This window comes from Micromys minutus (genome assembly GCF_963924665.1).
Source record: "Micromys minutus genome assembly, chromosome: 13".
Taxonomy (NCBI): Eukaryota; Metazoa; Chordata; class Mammalia; order Rodentia; family Muridae; genus Micromys; species Micromys minutus.
Window position 1 is genome coordinate 7,443,056 of NC_137982.1, and position 26,400 is coordinate 7,469,455.

General features: G+C 52.9%; 1 protein-coding gene across 1 annotated transcript in view; it reads left to right on the top strand.

Annotated features, from left to right (window-relative positions):
- Positions 1–614: 614 nt before the first annotated feature.
- ASS1 (argininosuccinate synthase 1) overlaps positions 615–26,400 on the top strand; it is a 47,445-nt gene continuing 21,659 nt past the window's right edge. Inside the window, exons 1-10 of the mRNA XM_080928088.1 lie at positions 615–672; positions 4,985–5,044; positions 6,841–6,950; positions 8,701–8,769; positions 10,082–10,270; positions 15,753–15,809; positions 17,478–17,552; positions 20,378–20,448; positions 21,104–21,134; positions 26,170–26,260. Of these exons, the coding sequence (XP_080784214.1) occupies positions 6,846–6,950; positions 8,701–8,769; positions 10,082–10,270; positions 15,753–15,809; positions 17,478–17,552; positions 20,378–20,448; positions 21,104–21,134; positions 26,170–26,260 (688 nt within the window). The 5' untranslated portion in view covers positions 615–672; positions 4,985–5,044; positions 6,841–6,845. The remainder of the gene's footprint in view (positions 673–4,984; positions 5,045–6,840; positions 6,951–8,700; positions 8,770–10,081; positions 10,271–15,752; positions 15,810–17,477; positions 17,553–20,377; positions 20,449–21,103; positions 21,135–26,169; positions 26,261–26,400) is intronic.

The window sequence follows — 26,400 nt, forward strand, 5'->3', positions numbered from 1 at the left end:
TTCCCCATCTTCTGATGGGTCAGCAGACAGCCAGACTTTGATTCACTATTTACTGGGAGCCCAGGGCGATCTGGGCAGGTGCCAGTCTGAGGAGAGACAGTCAGGACCTTAAGATGGTATCCCCAGCCTTCCTTGGCCAACTCGTTTGTGTTTTCTCTTGTGAACCCTTGGCTTTGGCTTACCGGCTAGCATTAGAGGAAAGGAGAGCCTGTGAAGGCAGATGCTTCAGTCTTTAAATGGCTTCTGAGCCTAAGCAATTTGCATCTTCACTCCCGCCTTGAAGCGCTTTCAAGGGTTCTTACAAGACGGCTGCGATCAGCCTTGCTAGTCACGCGGATTCCAACCTCTGCCGCCCTCCCAGGCGCCACCGGCGGGCCAGGATCAGGGGACCTAAACTGAAAGCGCCCACGCCCGTGCGCCCCCGGGAGGTCGTGCTGGCGCCGAGGGAAGAGGGAGGGGCCTGCCGGCGAGAGCAGCGGGCCACGCCCACCCGCAGGTGTCCCCCGAGCCCTGAGAGGCTGGGAGCGGGGGCCGGGCCAGGGGGTGGGGCCTTTCCCGCGTCCGTTCCCACGTGTCCCAGGTTCCTGCCCCCCAGGCCCTGTGCTTATAACCCTGGATGCGCACCTCTCCCGGTCCTGCTCGGTCGTCTGCCACTGCCGCCTGGGTTCACTGGTAAGAAGTTCCGGGCCCCCTCTTGGTCTCCTGATCTCTATCCAGGGTCGCACGTCCGACGAGTCCCAGAGAGAGCGAGCAGCTGCAGGGGGTGGGAGCAGGGCGGCCCCCGAGTAACCGCGCAGTTGGTGGAAGGAAGGAGGCTAATGTCTCGGGCGCCGTGACGCACATGTTCCTCCTGCCTAGGGAACCCATGGAGGAGCACTGGTCCCAGGGTCTCGGGAGCAGGTGGACTATCGAGGTCCCTTCTGGATTTTCCTTCTTTGATCAGGATTCCTGTGTGCTGCGATGGCTCCAAGTAGAGCCCCGGGAAGTCCAGAGGGTTGGGGGCTTCTGATTCCCGCTCCCTGGATCAGATTCTCCGTTCTGTGTACAGGCTTGTTTCTCAAAGTGAGCAAAAGGTCCAGTCCCTCTTTGCCCTTAGGGGCTTGGGTGTGCGGCTTTCTCTGACTGTGCACTGCTCTGATGGACACGCGGACCCTGCCTTCCCGGCCCAGGTCCTAGACTGTGTCTGGTTTCCCTTCTCGTTAGGGTGCAGTGCCAGGCTCAGTCTGGGTGGGGCTTCTAGCCAGGTTTCCTGCTGGCCGGCTGGCTCTTTGGGAGGAGCCCCTTCGCAGGAAATGTCTGTTTCTGGGTTGTTAACGACTTGGGCCCCTCTCTAGGGAGGCAGGAGCACCCTAACGTAGAGGGAAATCTTCTCCAGGAGAACTAACCGCACTCTCAGTATTCCCCTCTGTAAAGTGGGTCTGTCAGGCTGACTACAGGTGCTACAGCAGGAGCAGACCTGCCCTTTCCCCAGGGGTAGAGCAGGAAAACCCTTCCTTTGATCCCTCCCCTTGCATCTCCTCCACCTGGCCAGTGACCTGGCAGGTGATGCCTGACGTCACCCTCTGGGGCTGCCAGCCTTGTACCTGGACTCGGAACACTTGCAGAGTTCAGTAAACTGTTCTGAGAGCTGTGGCCAGGGTCTGCTCAAGAGAACTCACTGGGTCTGGGATGCAGACCTGAAAAGAAAGGGTCACTGCGCTCCTGGGACAAGGCCTTCAGAAGGAAGGAGATATTGAAAGAACCAGGAGCCAGGCTGGGTAGAGACTGGAGTAGCCTCCATTATTCCAACCCCCTCCCCCGGGGTCTTTCAACATAACCTAGCCAAGGCTGGGAGCATTGGAAGGGCCTCAGTGCTCCCCAAGGAATTTTGAGTCTACCCAGTGCCCATGGACTCCATAAATGAAGGGCGACTTCTGGCCACCACCCATCTCCCCCAAGCACAGAGTAGAACAGAACAGGAAACCTATACTCTTAGCGTCCTTGGTTAAACATCCCGCACCCCAGCTGTCTGCCTGCTCTGAGCTTAGGAAGCCAGACAGTCCAGGGGCCTTGGGGTGGAGCCAAGCCCCGGCCCACCTGCTGCACCAGCATTTTTTCATGGCCCATCTCATATTTACCTTGGATGCCCCTAGGTCAGCCGGACGCCTCCACTGGGCTGTGAACACACAGCTCCTGGAGTGAGTGGCTTCCTCGTGGGCAGCCGTGTAGAAAGAGGTGTCTTGCCGAACTCTGGGTCGGAAGCATGGGTTTTCGCTGAAGGTTTTGGGCAGAGTTCATTTCCCAGAAACTGGCTCCCTGCTCCTTTGAAGCTGGTTCCTCCCTAGACCTGGAAAATGGCTGGACGCGCAGAGCCTCGGTTGCTAGCATCATGAATGGATCGGTGTGTGCTTCCGGTGTTACTGGAGCTGTTAGCATCAGCACGAGCCCTGGCTGTCCCCAAAAAGCCGCTCTCTGCCAGCTTTTCCCAGTAGCCCAATTAAAGAGACAGGTAATAGTAAAAGGCAGGTGACAGAGAGCTAGTCAATATAGCCACACTGGGAAGAGCGACAGAGAACACCACTTCAAGCCCACCTTTGATATCCTGACACAGGTTTAGGTTTTAACAGCAAGAGGCATCAGGAATTGCTCAAGACTGCAATCCTGTGCAAGGTGCGGCCCGGCCGTCATTATCTTAGCTAAGTGGTCAGAACTGCGTGACATTGGCTCTTGGTTTGTTTGATTATCTATGTGAGAGGAGATCTCACTATGTGACTCTGGCTGATCTGGAACAAGGCTGGCCCCAAACCCACAGTGATCCCCCCCACTTCTCTTACTCTCCCTGGAGCTTTAGCTTCTCTTTCTCCCAGCTTGGGAAGTTCCTGGGAATCTTAATTCCATAGGGTACATTGTTTCAGTGGTCTGAGAGTCAAAGGAATGGATACAATTGTCTTTGAGCCCGCCAGGACAGCTACTCTAGATAAGGCTGTGAGTATCTCTCACCAGAGATTAGGAAAAACCGCTTAGTCTCCCTACTTGCCTCCTGGCAGAAACACAAGTCTAACAAATAGAAACAGGCTAGATCCAGTAGAAGGATGGTCCGCCTCCTGCTGACGCATATTGGTATTGCAGTCTAGCTTTATTAGACAAGCGGCAGAGGTGAACTGAGAGTCATCTCAGTTCTGGGCCAGGTACAGTCAGGGTCTTAAAAGAACAAAGTAATGACAAACCAGTTAGAACTGAGTGATGATGGCAGCAGATAGAGTGGGGGTGGTGGAACAGCCCAGGTAGCTTTCTGTAGTCTGGTGACTCATCATCAGAACAGGAAGCAAAGAGCAAAAAATCCCATGGACCATGAAGTGGAGGGCCGTCTGTTGTCAACCTAGGCTCGTGTTCGCTAGCAAAGTAGGTTGTACTCTCTGTGGCATCAGCCAGAGCCAACAGCCTAGTGCCCAGGAAAAACCTATCAGTCCAGCAAAGGTACTCCCCAGCCCCAAGGAGGCTTGTGTGACTAGCATGACAAGAGCAAATGCAAGAATCACATGTTTGTTATCCTCGGGGACGGACTGACACCTGTTCAGACTGACACCCAAAATGATATATATGTGCCCAGCTCATAAGCTCGTGGCTTCAAGCCCAGCATCCTTACTAAAATTTAGCAGGAGTGTGTGTGTGTGTGCGCGCGCGAGCGCGTGTGCGCGCGTGCATATGTATGCATACACTCGTGCATACCACAAGTACATACAGACACTTTCCCAGGTACCCGATCTTAGGGGTACAAAAATACACTCAAGTGCAGGCATACACACTTGCAAACCTGCATGTGTGCTTCTAGGCACACAGTCCTTCCTGGACACACTTCTTCACACTGCACAGCCCCGGCTGAGGCTGAGCAGACAGTGCAGATGTTTGACGTGTCAGTGGAGCCCTACCTCCCTTTCACCCTCATGGCTCCTGGTGTCCTTGGAACAGACAGGGAGGAAGAAGTGACTGTTAAGATCTGGGTGAATCTGCGGGCAGCATTCATCCCCCGGGTGCCCTGAGATGCCTGAGAACTCCCTTACCACTCTTTGCCCAGTTCTTCCTTCTGGCACTTCTACAGGGGTGTCTGGGCTTGTCCTACAGAGGAGATCAATAGGTCACACATCACAGTTGATGTGGGTTTAGGGCCTGGCTACTTCCCAGCCTAATAAGGCCTTGGCAAGTCCCTTAGCCTGAGCCTCAATTCTGCCTAAATTGGAGCACACACCTAACCCTATGAGGGTTCAACATACAGTGTATGGATTTAGTAACTTTAGTTTTATATCTGGGGGTGGAGACAGAAGTCAACATTGGTGTCTTCCTCCATCACTCCAAATCTCCCCCCTCTTTAGTTCGTGTGTCATGGGTGGGGTATTCTGACTGCCTGTACGGCTGGGTGCTGCATGTGTGCAGTGCTCACTGAGCCCAGAAGAGGGCGCCAGCTCCTCCAGAACTGGAGTTACAGACTGGTGTGAGCCTCCATGTGGGACCTGGGAATCAAACTCGGGTCTCTGCAAGAGCAGCCAAGGCTCTTAACTATGGGGTCGTCTCCCAAGCCTCTTCTCTACCTTTTTTTTTTTTTTTTTTTTTTTTTTTTTTTTTGAGCCATGGTCTTCCACTGAACCCAGAGCTTATAGTGAGTTTCCGGGTCTGTCTCTGCCTCTGGGATTTATGTAACAGCGCACCTGGCTTTTATAGTGGTTGCCAGGGATCTGAACTCAGGTCTCAGCAGGCACTTTACCCACTGAATTACCTCTTCAGCTCATGTGTTTACTGTCTGGAGTGTGAAGATGGCTTCCCCAGTAATGCATACAAAACTCGACAAACTGGATGATTTGCATACGCGCAGCTAGGAGCTGGGGTGCAGCTCAGTGGTAAAGTGTGTGTTTAGCAGACACAGGACTGTGGATTCCATTCTTGTCTCTTGACAGGCCACTCAATGCTGTGAGTGGCCACAGGGGTTTCAATATCACATTTGCTTTTACAGAGTGGTTCACCTAGCCTCAGACAGACTACGGACTCCAGAGACCTGTACCTACAATCCAAGGTATTTTCCATCTTGGTCCTGCCTCCTTTCTCCCTCCTTCCCTCCATTATCCATGGCCAGTTGCCTAGCTGCAGTTGCCATGGGCACCGTCATCTGGCTTCAGGGTCAGGGCCTGCTGAGTCACCCGGCAGCCCAGGTCCAGGGCAGCTGGCCGAGGGTGGGCAGGCAGTTGCTGCCTGTAGGACACTGTAGGCAGCCAAGAGTGTCAGCCTCTGCACCAATGGTATTGTTCCTGAGGTGTTTGCCCCTTTAAGTCTAAAGAGCAGCAAGGCCTCCTGGGGCTGACTAGAGAGTGGGCCTTGGGGGAAATTTGGAGAACGACATAGTCTTTGCTCCAGCTCCCAAGTCCACCTGCAGCCGTGACGAAGGAACAGTACTCAGCCAGCTTCATGGTAGTGATGGCAACCAGATGAGCCCTGCTGTGCTCCCTAGGTCTGCAGAGGGCCGTTGTCCTTCCCCGGGGACATCTAATAAGGACCCTAGCTGACTGCCCTAAGGCAGTGATCCTCAACCTTCCTAATGCTGGGACTCTTGAACACAGTTCCTCTTGGTGTGGCGACCCCCGAACATTAAGCTATTTTTGTTGATACTTCATAACTGTAATTTGGCTACTGTTATGAATCGTAATGTAAATAAATATCTGATATGGGACCCCTGGTTCAGAACTACTGTTCTAATGGAGACCAAAACACTGAGACCCCAGTCCATATCTGACCCTGCTGCCTACTGACAGACATTACAGTCGCCTGGGTGGTGGCTGAGCTGCAGATCCCGAGCTTCCTCTCTAGGGTCTAAAATAATGGCTAACTCTCAGGGCCACATGCTGGGCTAGAATGCACCCCAGAGCTCTCGGGGAGCCTTCTGGGCTGAAGAAACGACTGCAGTGGCAAAAAAAGACAAGACAACCCTAGTACCTTCTGGAAGGTTCTGTTAGTCAAAAGACAGGTTGTGTTGTGTTAGCATGGCTGTGGGGGCTGCTGGGAAAGACCTTCCGGCTACAGAGAGGCATCCTGCTCCTCTCCTCTCTGGGCCAGTTTCTCCATCTGGACGCAAGCGAATGTATCTTTAAGCCCGTATAGAGTTGAGCTGGCAGATACTGGGAGTCTCTCAGCTCCCTCAGAGTTACTATGCCTCGAACACAGAGTGTGACAGGCATCTCCGATTCCAGTGAGTACAGGAGAGGAGCCTGGGACCAAGTGTCCATGGCTTCCTGTCCACCCAAAGGCCGGAGGCGACGTCACTTGATGGACAAAAGAGCCAAGTAACAAAGCCAGGCCTTTCTCCATGACCTTGAGCTGCTTGTTCTATGACCTTGACCACCTGACCTCCCTGAAGTCCCACTGTCTACCTACTTCTGGAGATACACACAAGGCACTTGTGGCCCTGCCCGGCACATTTTGCTTTGCCAAGGAACAGTTCCCAAGGGGGCTGCATGTCAGCTGCCTGCTGCTTTAGCTCAGGCCCCTTCCCGGCCTCCCTCAGGCACTGGCCTTGGTCCAGCCACTGTCTCAGAGGCTCCAGCTGGTACGGTCTGGCTCCAAGATCTGCCTCCTTATTGCTGACCCCAACTGCCAACCCCCGCCATCGGCATTCTTGGATCCCATGCGGGACATGTGCACGTCAGGTCAGGGTCCCCCAGGAGGGGCACATGTGGGAAGGTGGACATTCTGTCCTCAGCATCCTATTTGTTTATCGTCCAAGGGATAAAGCTGTCCAAGGCCTCCCGGGAGGGGCTGGAGCCAGGAGGACTGAGCAGGGTTGACTTCTACATGCTACTTATATCCTTATCCCTCCAGACAAGATGTCCAGCAAGGGCTCTGTGGTTCTTGCCTATAGCGGCGGTCTGGACACCTCCTGCATCCTCGTGTGGCTGAAGGAACAAGGCTATGATGTCATCGCTTACCTGGTAAGGAGGTGCCCTGCATGCCTGTGGGTTCCTCAGCTTTTCAGCCTGCCCCACCGCGTGGCTGTCCCCACTACCAAGCCTTGCTTTCTCTCCCTCTCCACTACCCTCCTGAGTTAGGGAAATGGCCTCTTGCTTGCTCGATGAACTGCCTCCATTTTTTTGACCAGAGAGGGCTGGCTCTTGGGAAGGTGATAAGAACAGAGACCACCAGGCGTGTCTTTAGCTGGCTACTGTCCTGCCTAGAGGGGGTCCCTGGGCTTTGAAGGCACATGTCCCTAGCCCTCCACATAGTCTCCCTCCACAGCACTTAGCTCTAGGAGGGCAAATAGGTCATCAGAGAGAGGCTGTACTTGATGCTACCTCCCCATCCAGGGTCCAGCACAGACATCCCTAATCAAGCCGGCTCCACCGACTGTCCCTCACAGTCTGGGAACCCACAGTTGTGAAGTGGCAATCAGGCCCGTGATTTAGAAAGTCTAGCCTAGTGCCGCTGAAGGCGTCAGAACAAAGCCAAAACCAGAAGTCAGTTCTTGGCTCTCATAGCAGAAGTCCAGGAGACAGAAGTCTTCAGGCGTGGCTGGATCTGGGCACCTGCCTTGCTTGGGCTCCACTTGGCTTAGTTCTTGACCTTTTTACAACCAGCGAGATAGAAAACAGCTGTCTCGGGCTCACTAGCTGGTGGTGGAGCCCAAGGCTCCTCCCATTAGCTGGAGTCAGACCTTCCAGCCATTCCTCTGTGGCTGCACCTGGGGGATAGAGCAGGAGAGAGGGCATAATGAGCTCCCACCACCTCGGGAGAGGCTCCTCCCAGGGAAGAATGTCTGAGGAAACCAGTTTGTTGCTTTGGATAGTGATTGTTAGCCTTGGGCGAGGAGGGGTCTTGTGTGTGGTCAGCTGACCCTGTTATCTGCTATAAGGGACTGGGAGGGTAAGGGGAGGGTAAGGGGAGGGTAAGGGGAGGGGGTGGAATCCCCTTTGTTCAAATTCACCTGGTGAGTGGCAGAGGTGTGTGTGTGTGTGTGTGTGTGTGTGTGTGTGTGTGTGTGTGTGTGTACAGATTGAAAGCTGGGCCATCTCAGGCAGGATCTTACAGCTGAGCCTTGGTCCAAGAAAGCAGAGCCTGTGGGTCCAGATGTGGATTCGGTAATAAAGCAAAGTCTACAGATAAATAGGTTTAGCCCCTCTGAGCTCATGCCTGCTGCTCACCGGGATGCTTGGATAAGTTGGCCCCTTCCTGTGGCCAGGGCGGATACTGCATGGGTATCCCAGCCTTGCAAATCTGCCTGCTCTCTTCCTTCCTTCCCTCCTTCCTTCCATCCCTCCTTCCCTCCCTCCTTCCTTCCCTCCTTCCTTCTTTCCTTCCCTCCTTCTCTCCTTCCCTCCCTCCCTCCTTCCTCCCTTCCTTCCTTCCCTCCTTCCTTCCTTCCTTTCCTCCTTCCTTCCCTCCTTCCTTCCCTCCTTTCTTCCCTCCTTCCTTCCTTCCCTCTTTCCTTCCTTCCTTCCCTCCTTCCCTCCCTCCTTCTCTCCTTCCTTCCCTCCTTCCTTCCTTCCCTTCTTCCTTCCCTCCTTCCTTCCTTCCCTCCTTCCTTCCTTCCTTCCTTCTGTCATCTCACCAGCCTAAGGCACCACCTCTGCGATGGCTGAGGGGGACTGTGTGTGGGTGGCAGCTGGCCAGGTTCACCCAGGGGCCTCACAATCCTCCTGCACCCTCCCTGCCCTGGGCTTACTGACCCCCATCTCTGCTCCACAGGCCAACATTGGCCAGAAGGAAGACTTTGAGGAAGCCAGGAAGAAGGCACTGAAGCTTGGGGCCAAAAAGGTAAGAAGCGAGAGGTGGGACTTGGGTTGGAGGGAGGGCAGCAGAGCTACAGTCCCCTGCATCCCCTCCAGGAGGGCAGGGTCACATGTGCTGCTTTTGGATAGATGAACACCACCTGACATCTATTCATCTGCCTGTCTACTCCCCCATCCATCCATCTACTTACCTACTAACCTACCCATCCATCCATCTACTTACCTACTAACTACCTACCCACCTACCCATCCATCCATCTACTTACCTACTAACCTACCCACCTACCCATCCATCCATCTACTTACCTACTAACTACCTACCCACCTACCCATCCATTCATCTACTTACCTACTACCTACCCACCTACCCATCCATCCATCTACTTACCTACTACCTACCCTCCTACCCATCCATCCATCTACTTACCTACTACCTACCTACCCACCTACCCATCCATCTATCTACTTACCTACTAACTACCCACCCACCCATCCATCCATCTACTTACCTACTAACTACCTACCCACCTACCCATCCATCCATCTACTTACCTACTACCTACCCACCTACCCATCCATCCATCTACTTACCTACTACCTACCCACCTACCCATCCATTCATCTACTTACCTACTAACTACCCACCTACCCATCCATTCATCTACTTACCTACTAACTATCTACCCATCCATCCATCTACTTACCTACTAACTACCCACCTACCCATCCATCCATCTACTTACCTACTAACTACCTACCCATTCATCCATCTACTTACCTACTAACCTACCCACCTACCCATCCATCCATCCATCTACTTACCTACTAACCTACCCACTTACCCATCCATCCATTTACCTACTAACTACCTACCCACCTACCCATCTATCCATCTACTTACCTACTAACGACCTACCCACATACCCATCCATCCATCTACTTACCTACTAACGACCTACCCACATACCCATCCATCCATCTACTTACCTACTAACAACCTACCCACCTACCCATCCATCCACCTACTTACCTACTAACTACTTACACCCAATGGACAAAGATAAAAACTGCCCATCTATATGAGATAAATAGACCCATAGAAACCCTTAGAAATAATAATAACCTCATCAAGCTAGAGATGCACCAAGAGAAACATGCACATCTTCTCCTTCATCAGTCACCACCTCCTGTCTTCTCCTCCGCCTTCCTAGACCTTCCCCTGCCTCCCTCTCTACCATCCGACCATGTAACGCCTTAACATAAACCTACAGGCTCTCTGTGTTCCCTTTGGGCCCCAGTCCGTGCTAGGATTCCTCTCACAGCTACTCTCCCTGTAGGTGTTCATTGAGGACGTGAGCAAGGAGTTTGTGGAAGAGTTCATCTGGCCCGCTGTCCAGTCCAGTGCACTCTATGAGGATCGCTATCTCCTGGGAACCTCTCTCGCCAGACCTTGCATAGCTCGCAAACAGGTGGAAATTGCCCAGCGCGAAGGGGCCAAGTACGTGTCTCACGGCGCCACGGGAAAGGTAAGGCTAGGATGAGTGGGTGGATCTGGTGACTAGAAGCGGGGAAGGGAAAGCAGGCTGCTGAGGATCCCAGGGCTGGCCAGGATGCAGACTGGGCTGCCTGAACTACAATGGTGGTCCCTTCTATCTGTGTGCTGAGTCGTCTGTGCTTGGGCTCCCAATGGAAGCCTTATCACCTGCTTGGTAGGCCTGTCACAAGGTCACAGCATATGTCTCCGTGGTGTGCAAAGGGATAAATAGAGTTGGAGGGTAGGTGGGTTCTGAAGGCCAGAACTCAAGTGTAGCCTGCTCCTTCGAGGACCGTGTTTGAAACTACCCTCCCAGCAGCCCCGGGGACACATTCCTCTGCTTGTAGAGGCCTCAGTGGTGCTCCAGCGTCTTTGTGATGACTGTTCCTATCTCCTTTCTTTGAAAGATGCCTTCCCAGCTAACAGACACCTTAATGGCCTAGACCCCTTTGTGAAGACCAAACAAAGTCACATTCAGAGATCTGGGGATTAGACTTGGCTTTTTTTTTTTTTTAAGATAGGGTCTCTATATATAGCCATGGCTGTCCTGGAACTCTCTATGTAGACCAGACTAGCCTGACACTAACAGAGATTTACTTGACTCTGACTCCCCAGTTCTAGGACTAAAGGGATACACCACCACACCTGACTAAGGCACCTGGCTTTGAGGGTCACCTTTGCACCTGTGCAGCACCGGTTGAAGAGGACCCCGTGGGGATAGGCAGGGCTCCTAACAGCACTGATGACTCCTAAGAGTGAGCTCTCAAATTTAGTGGGTGCCATGACACCTTGCTGACACGGGGCTGGTGATGGTGAGGGTACAGGACACACGCAGCTAAGGCTGACCTAGGAGAGCTCACCTGAAGGTGGCCCCAGAAATAGCCAACAACCAGGATGGCACTGGGTGTCTGCGAAAGCTTCGCCACACCTTCCTTGTCTTGGATTCTGGTTCTGGCTTGTGACTGACATGTCAAGGGTAGGGTGCTTCCTGGTCACAGACATAGTTAAGTCCTTTAAGTCTACCACCTGCCCTTGGGAAGCCCTAGATAATGGCACCTGGTAAGGTTGCTGAAGGACAAGGGTCATTGGGTCAGGGGGTAGGAGGAAGACCCCCCTGTCTTTATGATGGCTGTACTCTGAGGATGAACACAGGTAGACAAATTGCAGAACATGGGAACAGTGTGTCCCTCAGGCAAGAGGCTGTGACAACCAATGGGCCATCTGGGGACATGGAGTAGTTATGGGAGAGAGCATAGTCTGAGCCCAGTTCTTGCAATTCTCCCCCAAAGCATGTTGGGGAACAAACCTTCCATGTGGTAGCCACAAAATGGGGAAGACTGGTCAGCCACCTTCACACCCCAGGGCTCCTAGTTTTCACTGGTACCCAGTCTGCTTAGCTGCATGCTAGGAGACCAGATGAGAAAGGGTGGATGTTGCAGACTTCTGGCGTGTACCACCTTCTCCAAGACAGCCATGATAGCAAAGGTGGGAGGTTAGACCTGGGCTCAGAGCTGCGCACTCCGCATGCCATAGCTTCCCATCTGTAAATGAGAGTGAAAATAACACCTAGTTCCTGGACCATTTGGGAGACATGAGAGAGGACAGGCGAAGATCATTAAGAACAAGCATCTGCAGAATAAAGCCTCTGAGCCACCGCATCGTTCCAAAGCTGGCGGCAGTGAACTCCCCACCTTGGGAGGCATGCTGGCCAAAGCTGGGGTCAGGTCCATCTCATGGGAATCAGCTGAGTAAAACAAAGAGCTGTATTTCCTTTTCCTTGTCTTGAGTGAGGCAGAACCCAGAGACCTAGCTGAGGGAGAGTGGCTGTTTGTTGTACTGTATGCATATGGCCACCAGAGGGCACCAGAGGCTTAGGTTTGAGGATGCTTATGGCCACAGGGTGCGGAGATGGTGAAGAAGGAAACTGAGGGCTTGAGCTCACTGCAGTGGTTTTACAGGGCTTCACTTGCAGGGCTCTAGATCTTTCCACGTGAATCCCACAGCTGCCTTGATTGAACCTGGCTGTATCCCCACTGTTTATAAGGGAGACAATTCAACTTGAAACATGTCAGGGCCCCCGAGACCAGCAGCAAGAAGCCCAGCGAGACTGTCAGGAGCCAGTGCCGCTTTGGTTCGGCCGTCCCTTGTCTGGGTGTCCACAGGGATACTCCATGCAGTCTCCACGTGCACATGGCTCCAAGTGACACACATCCCACCTCTTTTCCCAGCCCACAGCCTCTGGAGACAGTGTCTAAACACTGGGGAATGAGAGGAGGCCTGGAGTGGTCCTGGGACCAGGCAGGGGCTTAGCACTTAGATGCAGTGTCTGAATGTCTGGAGCACACGCTGGTGACTGCACATGTCAGAAAGCAGTTGTCCCAAGAGAATGGGTGGAGAGGGTGACCGAGAGGCAGAGACGGGCTGGAGGTGAGGAGATGCTGAAGGCACGTTTCAACAGAATATTGGCCGAGTCGCACTGAAGGGAAGACTTCCTAGCCACAGCGTGAGCAGGCTACCGTGACCCTGGGGCAGATAGGGCCATAAGTAACTCAAGAATGAGTCTCTGGCCTTTGTGGAAGGTTAGTGATGTGCCTATAGCTGTGATATGACCTGGACAGTCTTGGGAACCATGGTCCAGGGTCATTGCTATAGCCCAGAACGTGCTATGTAGATCAGCTCAGATGTCCCTGCCTGTCTCCTGAGGGCTGGGACATAAAAGTCTGGCCCAGCTCCTTGTTTCTAGTGGTCTCACTGTGTGCCCCAAGCCGGTCTTGAACTTGCCATTCATCCCTCTGCCTTAGCTTCTTCCCACTGGGAGTCTTTCTAATATTGTTTGCTTACTTACTTCAGTGTGTTTATGTGTGCCTGGATGTGGGCTACACGTGTGAATTAGCCCACAGCGGTTAGAAGAAGGCAGTGGATCACTTGGAACTGGGGTTACAGGTAGTTGTGAGCCACCATGTAGGTGCAGAAGAATTCATGTCTTCTGCAAGAGCAGCAAATGCTCTTAATTGCTGAGCCATCTCTCCTGCCCCCAACATGGCGATGTTACGTTCACCATGATTCTTGCATGCAATGTCATGGTGAAGCCAGATGGGGGCGATGTGGGACTAGACACTGAGCCAGCAGGGGTACTGGCAGGATGGCGTTGAACATCCTGGAAGAAGAGCAAGAGTTAGCCGATGACGCTGAAAGGCAGTGTAGTCCAGGCTGCAGGCACAGCCTGTGCAAAGTCCCAGGGGCAAGGCGGTTCTCCTTCCAGCAGTCCAGACCAGGGGGCATCATGTACAAAGGTCTTTCTTGTCCTTGGTCGCTCCACGGTGGGTGGAACCCCAGCCCCCAGAAAGATGCACAAAGCTCTCCTCTCCAGCCCCTACATTTGAAAGAAAAACTTGGAAATATGAGCCGAAGACTCTGGGGGTGCAGGGGTATTTTTATACATGGCACCATCTGCAGGGCTATCCCAGGCAGATGGAAGGCACCCCCCCTTCCCTACCCTCCCATTCCCATGGGCACTCACCATGGTACAGACAACGTGCACATGCATGTATGTGTACATGCGTGTGATTTGACACTGCCCGTCTCCCCATCCCCTATTTGGGCATGCTGCTAGGAGCTGTCCCAGCACTGGGAGTCCCTTGCAGGGTCAACAAAGGGAACGTAAGGCCCTAGGCTCTTGCCTAGGACAAACTTTGAATCACGAAAGCCTGTTTGTCCAGCTTTTCCAAGCTCTCAGCTTATGAACAGATGGGTGTCCATCCCCCTGCCCTGTCTGGGTCAGCAGACACCAGCCCAGTTGGGCCTGGCTCAGGAGGCACAGGCTGCCTTTTGTGCTGGCAAAACTTGAAGCCGTGGGGAAGAGAGTGGCCAGGCCAGGTAGCATTTGGCCATGCACGGTAAAAATCTTAGAGTCAGCTTTGTGCTAGAATGTTCTGGCTTCCTGAGGATGTTGCATGTGGATCCCGGAGAAAATGCTGTCCTGTACACCTCTGCCTCAGTGTTCCCACCTGGATGGGGACAACACAGCCCCACCCCATGGGGCAGCTTTTCTGGAGTGCTCAGGATGGATAATGGTGCCTATGTGACCCTGGCACTGGCTCCCCATCTCTGCTCCACTGGCCCCTGTGACTGTCTTTGTGGTAGTTATAGGAGGTGGCCGGTGTGGGGACTAACTGGAGGGGGTGACTGTGGGGCCCTGTGTCCGAGCGGCTTGCCGATAGCACGACTCTCCACGGTTCCTGGCTCCGTAGGGAGGGGCTGGAACTAGGCTTTCCGCACCACCTGACAAGACTCTGGAAAATAACATGTTATTCCCACTGCTGCCTGGCTGCGCCCTGCAGTTTTCCCAGTAGGCAAAAGGGGCTTCTATTATTTCACAGAGCCTGAGCCTCCCTCTCCGTGAGTGGCAGAGCAGGCAACACAGAGACAGCATCCCTGGTAGCCTGTGCCCACCCTGCCCCTTCTTCTCTTGTCTCATGGGAGTGCTCAGGGTGACCATATACAGACTATGAGACTTGTCCAAGCTGAGGCCCCGTGGTGGGGGCCTGCCCCTGCCCCAGAGGGACACTTCTCTGTTTGCCTTTTTCAACTGTGCTTCCTTCTGGGCCTCAGTCTCCTGTTTGTGCACAGAGAGGCTGAAAGCAAAAGGCCCTTTTAGATCATTTAGTTCTGCTCCCTTCAAACAACCACTATAAATTGGGGAAACTGAGGCCTGGGGAATGACAGGAATCACCAGTTTGTGGGTGTAGAAGATCAAAGCATGGGGTTGGGGCAGCTCAAGGGCCCATGTTTTTCTATTGGAGTCTCTGGAATTCAGGTCTCCAACCCCAGAGGAGCAGCACAATTCTACATGCACTCCCTGGACTGTGAATACATGCACACAGCACATCCCCAATTGTGCACACGCCCTCACAGACACACCTCTGTGTGTGTATATGGTCCACGGTCAGCTGGAACATGGTTTGAGCACAACCTCTGTGCCATCTGATGTGCCAGCCTTCCCTCAACCATACACATGCCATCTGGTGTGCCAGCCTTCCCTCAACCATACACATGCTTTTTTTTTAGATCATATGAGTACACTGTTGCTGTCTTCAGACACACCAGAAGAGGGCATCAGATCTCATTACAGATGGTTATGAGCCACCATGTGGTTGCTGGGAATCGAACTCAGGACCTCTGGAAGAGCAGTCAGTGCTCTTAACCACTGAACCATCTCTCCAGCCCACCATATACATGTTTACAGAGCATTGCACCTCACCATGCTGAGTGCCCCTCTGAGAAGCTCTGGTCAAGAAGTGCCCTGGGTTCCAGTCCTTGCCTCTCCCATGGAGCAGTTTCTACTCTTTTGGTCTTTGTCCTTAAAACAAGATAACTCATGTCGGGTTGGCACACAAGAGAGAAGAAAACCCTCTGTCTGTCCTCCATCCCGATACCATTCTGTAAACCTCATAACCCTTTATCATCTATTCCAGGGGAATGACCAGGTCCGCTTTGAGCTCACCTGCTATTCCTTGGCACCCCAGATTAAGGTAAGATATTGCTCCTCCCCCGGACTGTGTGAGCAGGACACAGAAGTCCGGTGACAAGGGCAGGGTCCTTGTGCTGTTGACTCTTCTCTGTGTCACCCCATGGTACCCATAGTTCCCAAAGAATATCACTAGACAGGTGGTAGCAGTCTCTAGGAAGGTCACAGTCTTCCTAGGCATTCTCTCTTCCTGGGGGGCGGGCAGTCTGGGTACCCCAGGGAGCCATTGGTATCTTTGGTATTCTCTGTGTGCAGGCCAGAACAGCTCTGAGACTCAGTCTCTTGTTACTGCCTTCTGACCCCTTTCTGGATGTTTGTGGATGCCCCCTCCTTGTCCCAGACCCTTCCCCAGGGTCTCAGTAATTGACTGTCCCTGAATTTGGCATTTCACCTGCTGTGTACACATGAGTAAGGACCAGCCTGTCACCTCTGGTCACCCTTGACTCTCCAGCCTGACTGGCCTGGAACTCTGTCTACTTCTTCCTCCACCCATTCATTTCTTCCCTCATTCATTTCTTCAGTGTTTTCTGAGAATACCATGCAGGCCACAGATGCAACCCCCAGGGAACATGCCAATTTTCTAGTTGCCTCAAATTAAAATAGAAGAAAAACTGAGTATAATGACACACACATCTTTAATTCTAGCAGTCAGGAGGTAGAAGAAGGTAGATCACTATGCGTTAAAGGCCAGTCTATATAGTAAGGTCAGCCAAGATCCTGCCTCAAAAAAAAAAAAAAAAAAAAAAAAAGGAGAGAGACAATTGGGTAACATATCATTTAATATTTTATTGAACCCCATGTATACAAAATGTTACCCAACATGGAATTGACATTTCCCAAACCACCAAAGCAGGTTTTATGTCTTCTTTTGGTACTGACCATCCAGACCCAGTCTTACTGACAGTGGCTGCATTCTGGGTTTTGTCCTCTCTGTGGCATGTCTTTCCCTGTCCCTTGTATGGATTGCCAGCTGTCCCCAGCCTGGGGACGGGGCTGTCCTGGAAGTGAGTGGCATTGACCGGCAATGAGTTCTGATACATTTGACCTCCGCAGGCCAGGCCTCCAAAGGCACCCGGCACTGTGGCTTCCATGCAGGGCCTCTGGCGGAGCCCCTCCTTTCACCTCTGCTTCTGGTTCCCACGGCCACTTGTAGAGGCTGGGATATTAACTGTTTTCTGGGTTTTCACTTACAGAGGCCAAGCCCAGGGGCTGTGGTGGGCTAGGGGCAGGGGCCCCAGCTCGCTGGTCTCTGGGAGCTCAGCCGAACATGGAATGCTTTCAGGGATGGACCTGATTAAAGGCTGCTGTGTCTAGGACGGGGGTGAGGTGGGGTGCCCAAGTACCACCACACCCCACCATGGCCACCACACCAGTGACACTGCACTGGATGATCTGCCGAGTTCTGATTCTCCGGAACCTAACCCGGCAGGGCCCACGTGGAATAAGAGTGGCTAAAACTCTTCCTCTCCGAACCACCACGGCTGGAGAAACTGAGGCCAGGAAGGATGCACAGCCATTTGATCATAGAACACAGGCCCTTCTACAACCCAATAGAGTTTTCTTAGTCTCTTTACTCATTCCCCCATGGACTAGATCTCCTTACCTGCATCCCCCAAGGGGTGTGTGTGTGTCTGGGCTCTCAGAGGTTCTGACCCCTTTGTCCTGTCCCCAGGTCATCGCTCCCTGGAGAATGCCTGAGTTTTACAACCGGTTCAAGGGCCGAAATGACTTGATGGAGTATGCCAAGGTACATCTCTTTGCCTCTGTGGGGCTTTTGGGGCCAGTGGCATAAGGCCAAACTGATCCCCACATGATAAGAGATAAAACCCCTTCCTGAAACATCTGTCCCCCGTATCAGCCTTGAGATACGTGGTCCATTTCTTAGGTGGACATCTCTGAGGTGACCCCAGTTTGCTGAGCTGGTAGGCACTGAGCTACCTGCTTTCATTCTAGGGGAAATAAGAGTCCTTCCTGCCACTTCTGTAGGGTCCCTAGGGGACTGCCAGGAAGGGGGACTCTGAACAGAAAACCTGTTCTCTGCACCTCGAGTACCTGGTTACTAACTGTCTCCCCAAGCTCTCCCTGGAGCAGGTGGAGGCTCCCCGGCCAATGTCAGACAAAGCCTTTTGTGGCGCCAGCCCTTTTTTTTTTTTTTTTTTTTTTTTTTTTTTTTGAAATACAAGTTGCAATAAAACATATTAGAAGTTTTACATCAAGATCCTTAGCTGCTCCCCAGGGCACCTTTCTTTTTAGCGACTCGATGGCAGTACTTGACAAACAGCCTCAATCAATCAGACAGGGGAAAAGCAAGTCGGTGCACACACCAGAAAATTGCTCAGGTTTTTAAATAGCAGTCGCCTGGGCTGGCTGTGCGAGCTCTCTGCAGCCAAGGTGCCGCATGGTAGGGGACGCCGCGGGGAGACACAGGGCTGCAGGGAACGCAGCCCGGCCCCAGCCGCCAGCATCCCATTAGGCCCCTGAGTGCTGGGAGGAAAGGCCTCTCCACCATCTGTTGTTTTATTATTAAGAGTCAAGTTTACAAGAGCAAACCCATATGTTGCCAAACAAATCAGCAAATAGTGGTGCTATTAAGGGAGTGGAGGTTGGCGAGGCGTCTTTTTCCTCCCCCCTTGTCTCCCTGATGAAGAAGAATATGAAGCTGACCCCATCTTTAGGGATAATGAATTACAAGCCCTGTGCTAGCCCCCCCCCCCCCCCCGCTCCCTCACTGGTTCAGTAGAAAGCAAGGACCTGACGACCTGAGGCTGCATGGTACCCTCTCAGCTCCACTAAACAGTATCCCTGGCTTTTCCCAGCATAGCTGAATTTGTGGTCTCCCCCCACCCCCACTCCTTTTTTGGATTCTGAGAAGGTGCTTAGCTTCTACCCGAAGAATCTGTAAAACAGGAAAAATGTGTCAGGGAAGAATGTGTGTCCTCACCCTCTTCCTGGGAGCTAGGTTCAGGTTGGGGCTATGAAAACTTTTAGTGCATCTAGCCAGAAAGCAGCCACCCACCCAGGGAGTGACCAGGAGAGTCAAGCAGCCGGGCAGCTTTGTGTGAAATTCACAGCCAGGCAAGATCTGAGACAGATGAGGGGAAAATCAATGGGGCTTTGAAAAAATCTCTGCTTTCAGAACCGTTAAGTAGCCAGGGTCAAAGGCTATGCCAGAGGCATTGGGGGGGGGGGGGGCTCTGCTTGGCTTCTGTCTCTCCCCAGATCACCACCCAAGGCTTGACACTATCCCATCATTATCCTCATGATAACAACTAATTAGAAACAGAAACATCCGAATGCTGCAGAGGTACAGTCCCAGACCTGAGAAAGCTGAGGCAGGAGGATCTCGAGCTCAGGGTCTGCCTGGATCGTGGCTCTGCTGTGGGGGGTGGGGATGTTTTGTTTGTTTTGAGACATGGTCTCACTCTGTCCCAAGTGTGGTGGGACTCACTACACAGACTGAGCTGACATCAAATTCAAAATGGTCTTCCTGTGTCAGTCTCCTAAGGGCTGGGTTTCCCACATAAACTACCCAACGTTGCTTTTCTTTTTTATGTTTAGCCGAAGGAACAACCCGAGGGGCTGGCCCTCTTTTCCTTCAGCATTGCTTTAAGCTTGGAACTATAACGAAGGACTCTCTCTACCCCTCACCTAGAGGAGCTCTAGAATCTTAAGTACCAGCCTGGAAGCAGGATGGGCAAACCTACCCCCAGGGGGACAGTCCCGGATCGGTGCCAATGGAAGCTGAGGTTCCCACTACAACCACAGGGCCGAAGGGCCTGAGACACGCTGTATGGCCACTGAACGGGGCCTGCTTCCTGAGCTAAGGGTCAGAGTTCCCGCAGAGTTACAGTGAGGTGTCTGTGCTCAGGGGTGACAAGGGCAGCCATCTCCTCCTCCCCCTGGAAACTGAGCAAGATAGACCTTCAAGGGTGGCCGGCCACTACCTGGCCTGGTGTCTGGGCAGATCAGGTCTCCTTCACCAACGATGAAGACCATTTGGAAGTCACATAGCCTCAAGCCACAACTAAAGGAGAGGGCTCCTGGGTCTACCTTTAGGGTCTGCTGTGTTGATTGAACGTCTCAGACAGCAGCTCCAGGAGATGAGCCTTCAGTGGAAGTTTCTATAAGTATTCCTCCTTCCCTCTGACCCACATGAAGCACTAGACTCACTAAAGAAGCCTCTACGGTCTGCCTGTGGCTGCACAGTAGATATTTAGGCTGTTATAACCCCAGCTCTTAGGAAATGGTGGACATCAGTAGCAGGTACCAAGACGTGATTAGCCAGCATCTGACCCTAAGGGCTTCTAGGCATCCTGGGAGTATAGGCTCGTGAAATCTTCTGGGAGAAACTTCAGGGTCAGCCTGCATTCTGCTGTCTTGTGATGGATGAGGGCACCTCTAGCAGTTTAGACCCTCCCTCCCTCGGAGGTAGCCCGAGGAGAGAGAGAGAGAGTGGAGACCAGAGTTGGGGGCATCTAACTGGCACCTTGAGAGATCCCAGGCAGTAGAGCATGAGTGACCTTCATGTGCCCTTCCAGGCACCTCACCTGTCCATTTTGCCTTCACCTGTAGCAACATGGAATCCCCATCCCTGTCACCCCCAAGAGCCCCTGGAGTATGGATGAGAACCTTATGCACATCAGGTAAGCCCACCCCCTCCTGGCACTGTGGAGACAATCCAGTGGTTAAGTGCTCTTGTAGAGGACCTGGGTTTGCTTCCCAGCAACCCATGTGGTGGCTCACAGCCATCGGTACCTGCAGGGAATCCAGTTCCCTCTTCTGGCTTCCATGGGCATTGCACACAAGTGGTACCCAGACATACACACAGGCGAACGTAAAAATACATCGGACAGAGTGAGAAAGCACAGCACCTCTGTCCCTGAGCTAAGTTTGCCATTTGCACGCCTGTGTGCAGGCGAGCCCTACACAGTGACCTGGAAGGCCTGTTTCCTGGGGTATTGGGAACAATTTCTCAGAGAGGAAAAAAACCCTCAAGGATAAAAAAAAAAAGAACCTGCCTGTGGATGAGTGTTGGAGGCAGAGGTCCCCATGTGTGGAGGCCCAGGGCTGCACCCACAAGACTGAGCGGGGGCCGAGGGGGGTGGGTAAGAGGAACCCAGCTCTTTCTTGCGACCTGCAGTTCCCACAACTACCTGGGGTGGCTCAGAATGTTCTCAGTAGGGTTGGCAGCAGGTGCTTTGGCAGAGGGAAAAGGCAGACTGGATTGTGGGCAATCCACAGGCTGGTGGAGGTGTACATGATATTATTCTATGTGTTCACTTCACATCTCCCCTACAGCTACGAGGCTGGAATCCTGGAAAACCCCAAGGTAAGCCACTTTGCCTGGAAGCCGTCTGCCTGTGGAAGTCCCCTGTGCTCCCGCTATCTGAGGGAGGCCTAATTTGAAATATCACAAGGGTCTGGAGTAACTGCATTCTACCCTCTCAAACTCTCCCCACGGGCTACTCTGCCTGCCCCCTCCGTGCTGTGCTGAGCTGTCCCTGCCCCCCTTGCGCCCCCCACTTCCCCGGTGTTCTTTTCCTAATTGCTATAGAGATGAATAGTGGAAGGAACCATTTCAGGGAGGCAGAGAGAAAGTGTGATTGAAAGACAATAAAGAAGTGATTAAGCAGATGAGGCACTTGTGGGAGGGCTCAGCTTATGCCCACCAGCTATGGGCAGGCGCCGGGCCACACTGCCTGGATTGGGGTGAAGCTAGAACACAGTGACCCATGGTGCCAGTCGGCAGCCTCCTGGGTTGGCTGGGATGGGCCCACAGACCCATTTCAAACTTTGAGATTTCTCTCCCCAGGGGCTTTGTTGTCTACACACTGTGGGAAGTGGGGGGAGGCAGGACAAAGGGAGGAGAAAAATCTTCTTTGTCCCCAAGGGGATGTCTGCGGTTTTTCTGGCCCATCCCCATACCCTGGGCGGCTGGCTGCTTTGGAGTGAGTTAGTCTGCTTGGAAGACATTGGAGAATTTGGGCATCTGGGCCTAGGGCATCAGAAGAGCAGCTGGAGAAGAATCGGCAGGCAGTTTAGTTCAGAAGCCAACATACCAAGGTCCCAGGGTACCCTCTTGCCTAGGTCCACCCTCCTGACTCCACTCCTGCATTCCTTACCCTGGCAGCACCAGACCTGCCCACTAGTCACTGATGGCAGTCTGACCCTAGACGTGGCTCTAGCATTTTCCTGCTTTGATTTTCTTGGATTCTGACTGGCAACAGTCACATTTTATGGGTGGGGAAACTGAGGTAGTGCAATGACTCATCCCTGGTGCAGCTGCTGAGTAAGAGCTGAAGCTGGGGGTCTCTCTCAGTGCCCTGCTTCCTCCACCCCACAACCCCCCAGCATACCTTCCCACAGGCATCTATCCTATCTGATTTTGCACAAAGGAAGAAAGAGAAAGTGCTTAGCATGGCATGGGACAAGGTCTGAGGCAGGGGGATGAGGAGCTTGCTCTCTCTTCAGGCCACAGTTAAGATGAAGTGTCCAGGTCTGCTCAGAGCTCTGCTCAACCACCCAGCAGTAGGAACAGGCTGGACTGGGTATCAGTGCAGAGGCAATAGCATCTCTGAACCAATTCTTGTCACCAGGGAGAGCTGGTGTCCTTGCCCCCACCACTTCCCTGGGGACTGATGGGCCCATGGGGCTGCTGCCTGCTGGCCACAGGTTTTTCCAGTTCATGCTCTGCTGACCCCATGACACTCAGACCAACTACTCCTCATTAGCCAGTCAGTCACACCGAGGGGGGCCCAGAACTGAACTACTGAGCAATACTAGGTATTTTCAGGCCAGGCTCCTGTTGGCCAGGTAATGGTGGGGGTGGGGGGAGTCCTCAACCTTCTCTGGGGAGCCTGTGGCTTTATCCTCACTAGAGAAGCAACTCGCCCAGATTGGGGACCTCAGAACTGGGGAAGCAGACCCGAAGTTACTTGAGCAGTTTGGTGCCTGAGACGTGGTGTGATTACCACATCATTTTGGACAGATCTGGGTCCTGGGGCTAACATGTCTGCACCAAGGGTGCTGTCACCAGCAGGGCTCAGGTCCCAGAAATAAGCTCCCTATATCAGAGCCCCAAACTCTGCTTCTTACTGCCATCCACTCTCCAACCCTCATCAAGTTTAGGAACAGGCTGGGCTGGGTAGCAAGCCGTTTAGATGCTGCTGCGGAGAGACACCCAGAGTTCCAGCCGCTCCCTCTACGTTGGCCAGGAGGCTGACAACATTGCCCTCTATGTTGGCTTGGCCATGGAGGCTTTTCCCCATCCTAGAGCACCCAGATGCCCCTGCTCCATGCATCGCCCCCCCAGCCCTCCCCCACCCCTGGGGAGGAGCACAGGGAGCTTTGAGGGGCCCTTCCTCCCTCCCCCCCAAAAAAGACCCGAGGTCTGCGGAAGGGAGGGTTTGAGGCAGATGGCTGAGCCATTTTCTGCCTCCGCCGGGGCTGATTGAAAGGCAATGAGGCAGCTAATACGAAGAAAGATAGAAATTTACTTGCTTTAACTTCATACGGCCCACAGTGAAAGAGTTCATTCAGCCGCCGGCCACCATATCTGATGGGTGAATAAGCCATCCCACATTCATCATGCCCCTACATCATGGGTTAGTTCATGGGCCATTTGCCGCAATCCCTCCTTTGAGGACCCTGTTTCATGCTTTCTTTTGCTGCCCAACCCCAACTCCCACCTTTCTCCTCTCCTCTCCTCTCCTCTCCATTCCTCTCCTCTCCTCTCCTCTCCATTCCTCTCCTCTCCTCTCCTCTCCTCTCCATTCCTCTCCTCTACTCTCCATTCCTCTCCATTCCTCTCCTCTCCTCTCCATTCCTCTCCATTCCTCTCCTCTCCTCTCCATTCCTCTCCATTCCTCTCCTCTCCTCTCCTCTCCTCTCCTTTCCTCTCCATTCCTCTCCTCTCCTCTCCTCTCCTCTTCTCTCTCTCTCTCTCTCTCTCTCTCTCTCTCTCTCTCTCTCTCTCTCTCTCTCTCTCACTCTCTGTCCCCCCCCATACTACCCAGATGACATTGGAAGTGAGCCCTCCTGCTGGGGTGGATAAATGGCACCAGATACTATTTGTCATTTGAACTGAGCTTTTAGGAGGAAGAATTAAAAGAAGGCAAGCACCAGGCAAGCTCAGAATGCAATGCTAACATCTGCTTATTTCTAGTTAGTTATTTGATGGGATCCAGGCTGTCAGCTGCCCATCCCAGCCCGGACTACTGTGGCAGAGTATGTGGATTTGTCCTGTCCTGAGGACCTCTCCTGCCTCTCGTTCTCTTCTCAAGACACCCATCCTCTACTGCTTGATGCGTGTGTGGCTTGAGAAAGGACAGGTTTAAAACTCAAGTGGCTACAGTCAGTATAGTTGGGCACAGTGGGAAGAGAGAAGGTTTAGAAGGTTTAACTTAAGCCAGCATGGAAAGTTCTGGGTCAGTAGGGAAGTGACTGAGGGTTGTACTGGTGACCCTTAGGCCCAGCTTCATTCCTTATATCCGAGGAATGGCAGCCTCTACACTGCCCGGAGAGGGTCTGGGAATTGGCATTTCTCTAAAGTCTGCTCCATGATGAATGGTTTGACACTCAGCCATAGGCATCTAACTATTTCTCAGCCCAGGTTGCCATAGCAGCTGGGAAGCAGCATGAGATGCTGGAAAGAGGATGAAGGTGTGATGTGGACCAACCACTTCTCTGGGCGCTACTTTCCGCTCTGGTTCCTGGAGGTCTCCTGCTGGGGGTGTTTCTTAAGTACCCTTCACACCTCCCTGGGTCTGTCTTTAAGGCCACTCTGTGTGTCTGCCACACAGATAACACTTTAGGAGGGTGGGGCTACCAGCCCAGCATCTGTTGGAGTTCAGTGGTCAAGTGGGAACAGTAAACCTTACTACTATGGGTGGCACCAGAGATTCTTGAAATGTGATACTTTTGGTGTTAAATCCAGGAGGGCCCAGGGAAATAAGGTCATAGTGCTAAGCTGATGGGACAAGGGTCCACAATACTTAAGTGGGCTGGGGTACCTTCCTGTGTCCCCTTCTAGAGGAAAACACAATGTCTCTCACCAGACTGACTCCACCTTCACGAGTGGCCATTCACACAGGGCCTTGCTTAACATTTCAACTTTAAGACAGTCAAGGGCACATATCCTTTCCCTAGGCAGAAACCAAGGCTCAGAAAAGTACAGTCACTTTTTGAAAGCAGCACAGCCTGGCATCTGGCTTAGGAATAGTTTCCAGTATCCTAACAACAGTTGTGTGCGGTGGTGATCCTAGCAGGTGGGAGGTAGGGGACAGGAAGACCAGAAGTTAAAGGCCAGCCAGGGTTCCATAGGACCCTGTGTATGAGACAACACAGAACGAAATTCACCACAGTCGTTGAGGCCTTGATCCCTCCCACGTGCTGGGTGGCCAGGAGTGTTTGTGGCAGCTCATGCAAAACTCAGCAGTCAACAGTGCCACCCCGAAGCCTCCATTTCTGCCCCTGCTGATGGGACAGCAGCATTTGTTCCTAGCAGGCAAGGCTGCTTGGATCTCCAAAATGAGCAGTGGGGTATGAATGAGGTTGTGACGAAAAGGCTGTGGTCCCCAGCTGTCAGCAGGTGGACAGAACAGCTGGGTATGGGATGCCCCTGGGACAAACTTGAGCGGTCAGGCCCAGATACTCAAGTCCTAATGGTGGCAAGTATCCAGGCTCCAGGCTTGGGTTCAGGGGGAGCTGGAGCCTCTAGAGGCGAGGGAATTTTGAGAAAGTCCTGAGCATCGAGCAGCCCCTCCGCCTCTGCCTAAGGAAGAGAGGCAGGCCCATTTTCTAACGCACCCAAGGAAAAATATACATAAAGGTTGATGTGTTTTCAAATGGTTTTTGCTTTGTTCTTCTCTTTTCTCCCCGTGAGTATTAACCTCGGGGACCCCAGGGACGGCTCAGCCCGCTAGAGCACCTGCTGGGGTCACGCTCAGTCATTAGCTTTGCGGTCAGTGCAGAATAAACCCCAATTCCAGGCACCGACTCGAGTGTGCGTGCGTGCAGCTCCTGGGAAGCCTGTGCTGCAGTCCCGTGGAAGTCACTCTTTCCTGCCTGACTTGTTTCTCTCCTGCTATTCTGCCTCCAGCTGTGGGGGCGGCAAAGAAAAAGATGAGATCAAGTTGAGGGGAAAAATTGTCTGATTTCTTGAGCCCTTTGTTTCTCAGGCCCCTTGGCAGGCTGAGGTGCCTGGGAGCTGGGAGTCCACTGGAACCTCGGGCTGATGGGGAAGTGCCAGTGGCCAGTGGTCCCAGACCGGAGCAAGGAGAGTCAGGGACCTGCAGGAGGTAGGAAGCATGTCTATTGCTTGGTGTCAATCTTGATGTCCCAAGTCCTATTTCTTTCTGTTTTAGAACCAAGCACCTCCAGGTCTCTACACAAAAACTCAGGACCCTGCCAAAGCACCCAACAGCCCAGATGTCCTTGAGATAGAATTCAAAAAAGGTATGTGCCTACCCATCAAGAACGAAAAGTAGACTTGAAGTGTCCCAGTTCCGTTCCTCTACCTTCCTGGGGCCAGACCCGCTAACTCTTCACATTCTTGGAAGCGAGAGTGTAGTCAGGGGTTTTGAAAGTTTCCCCTA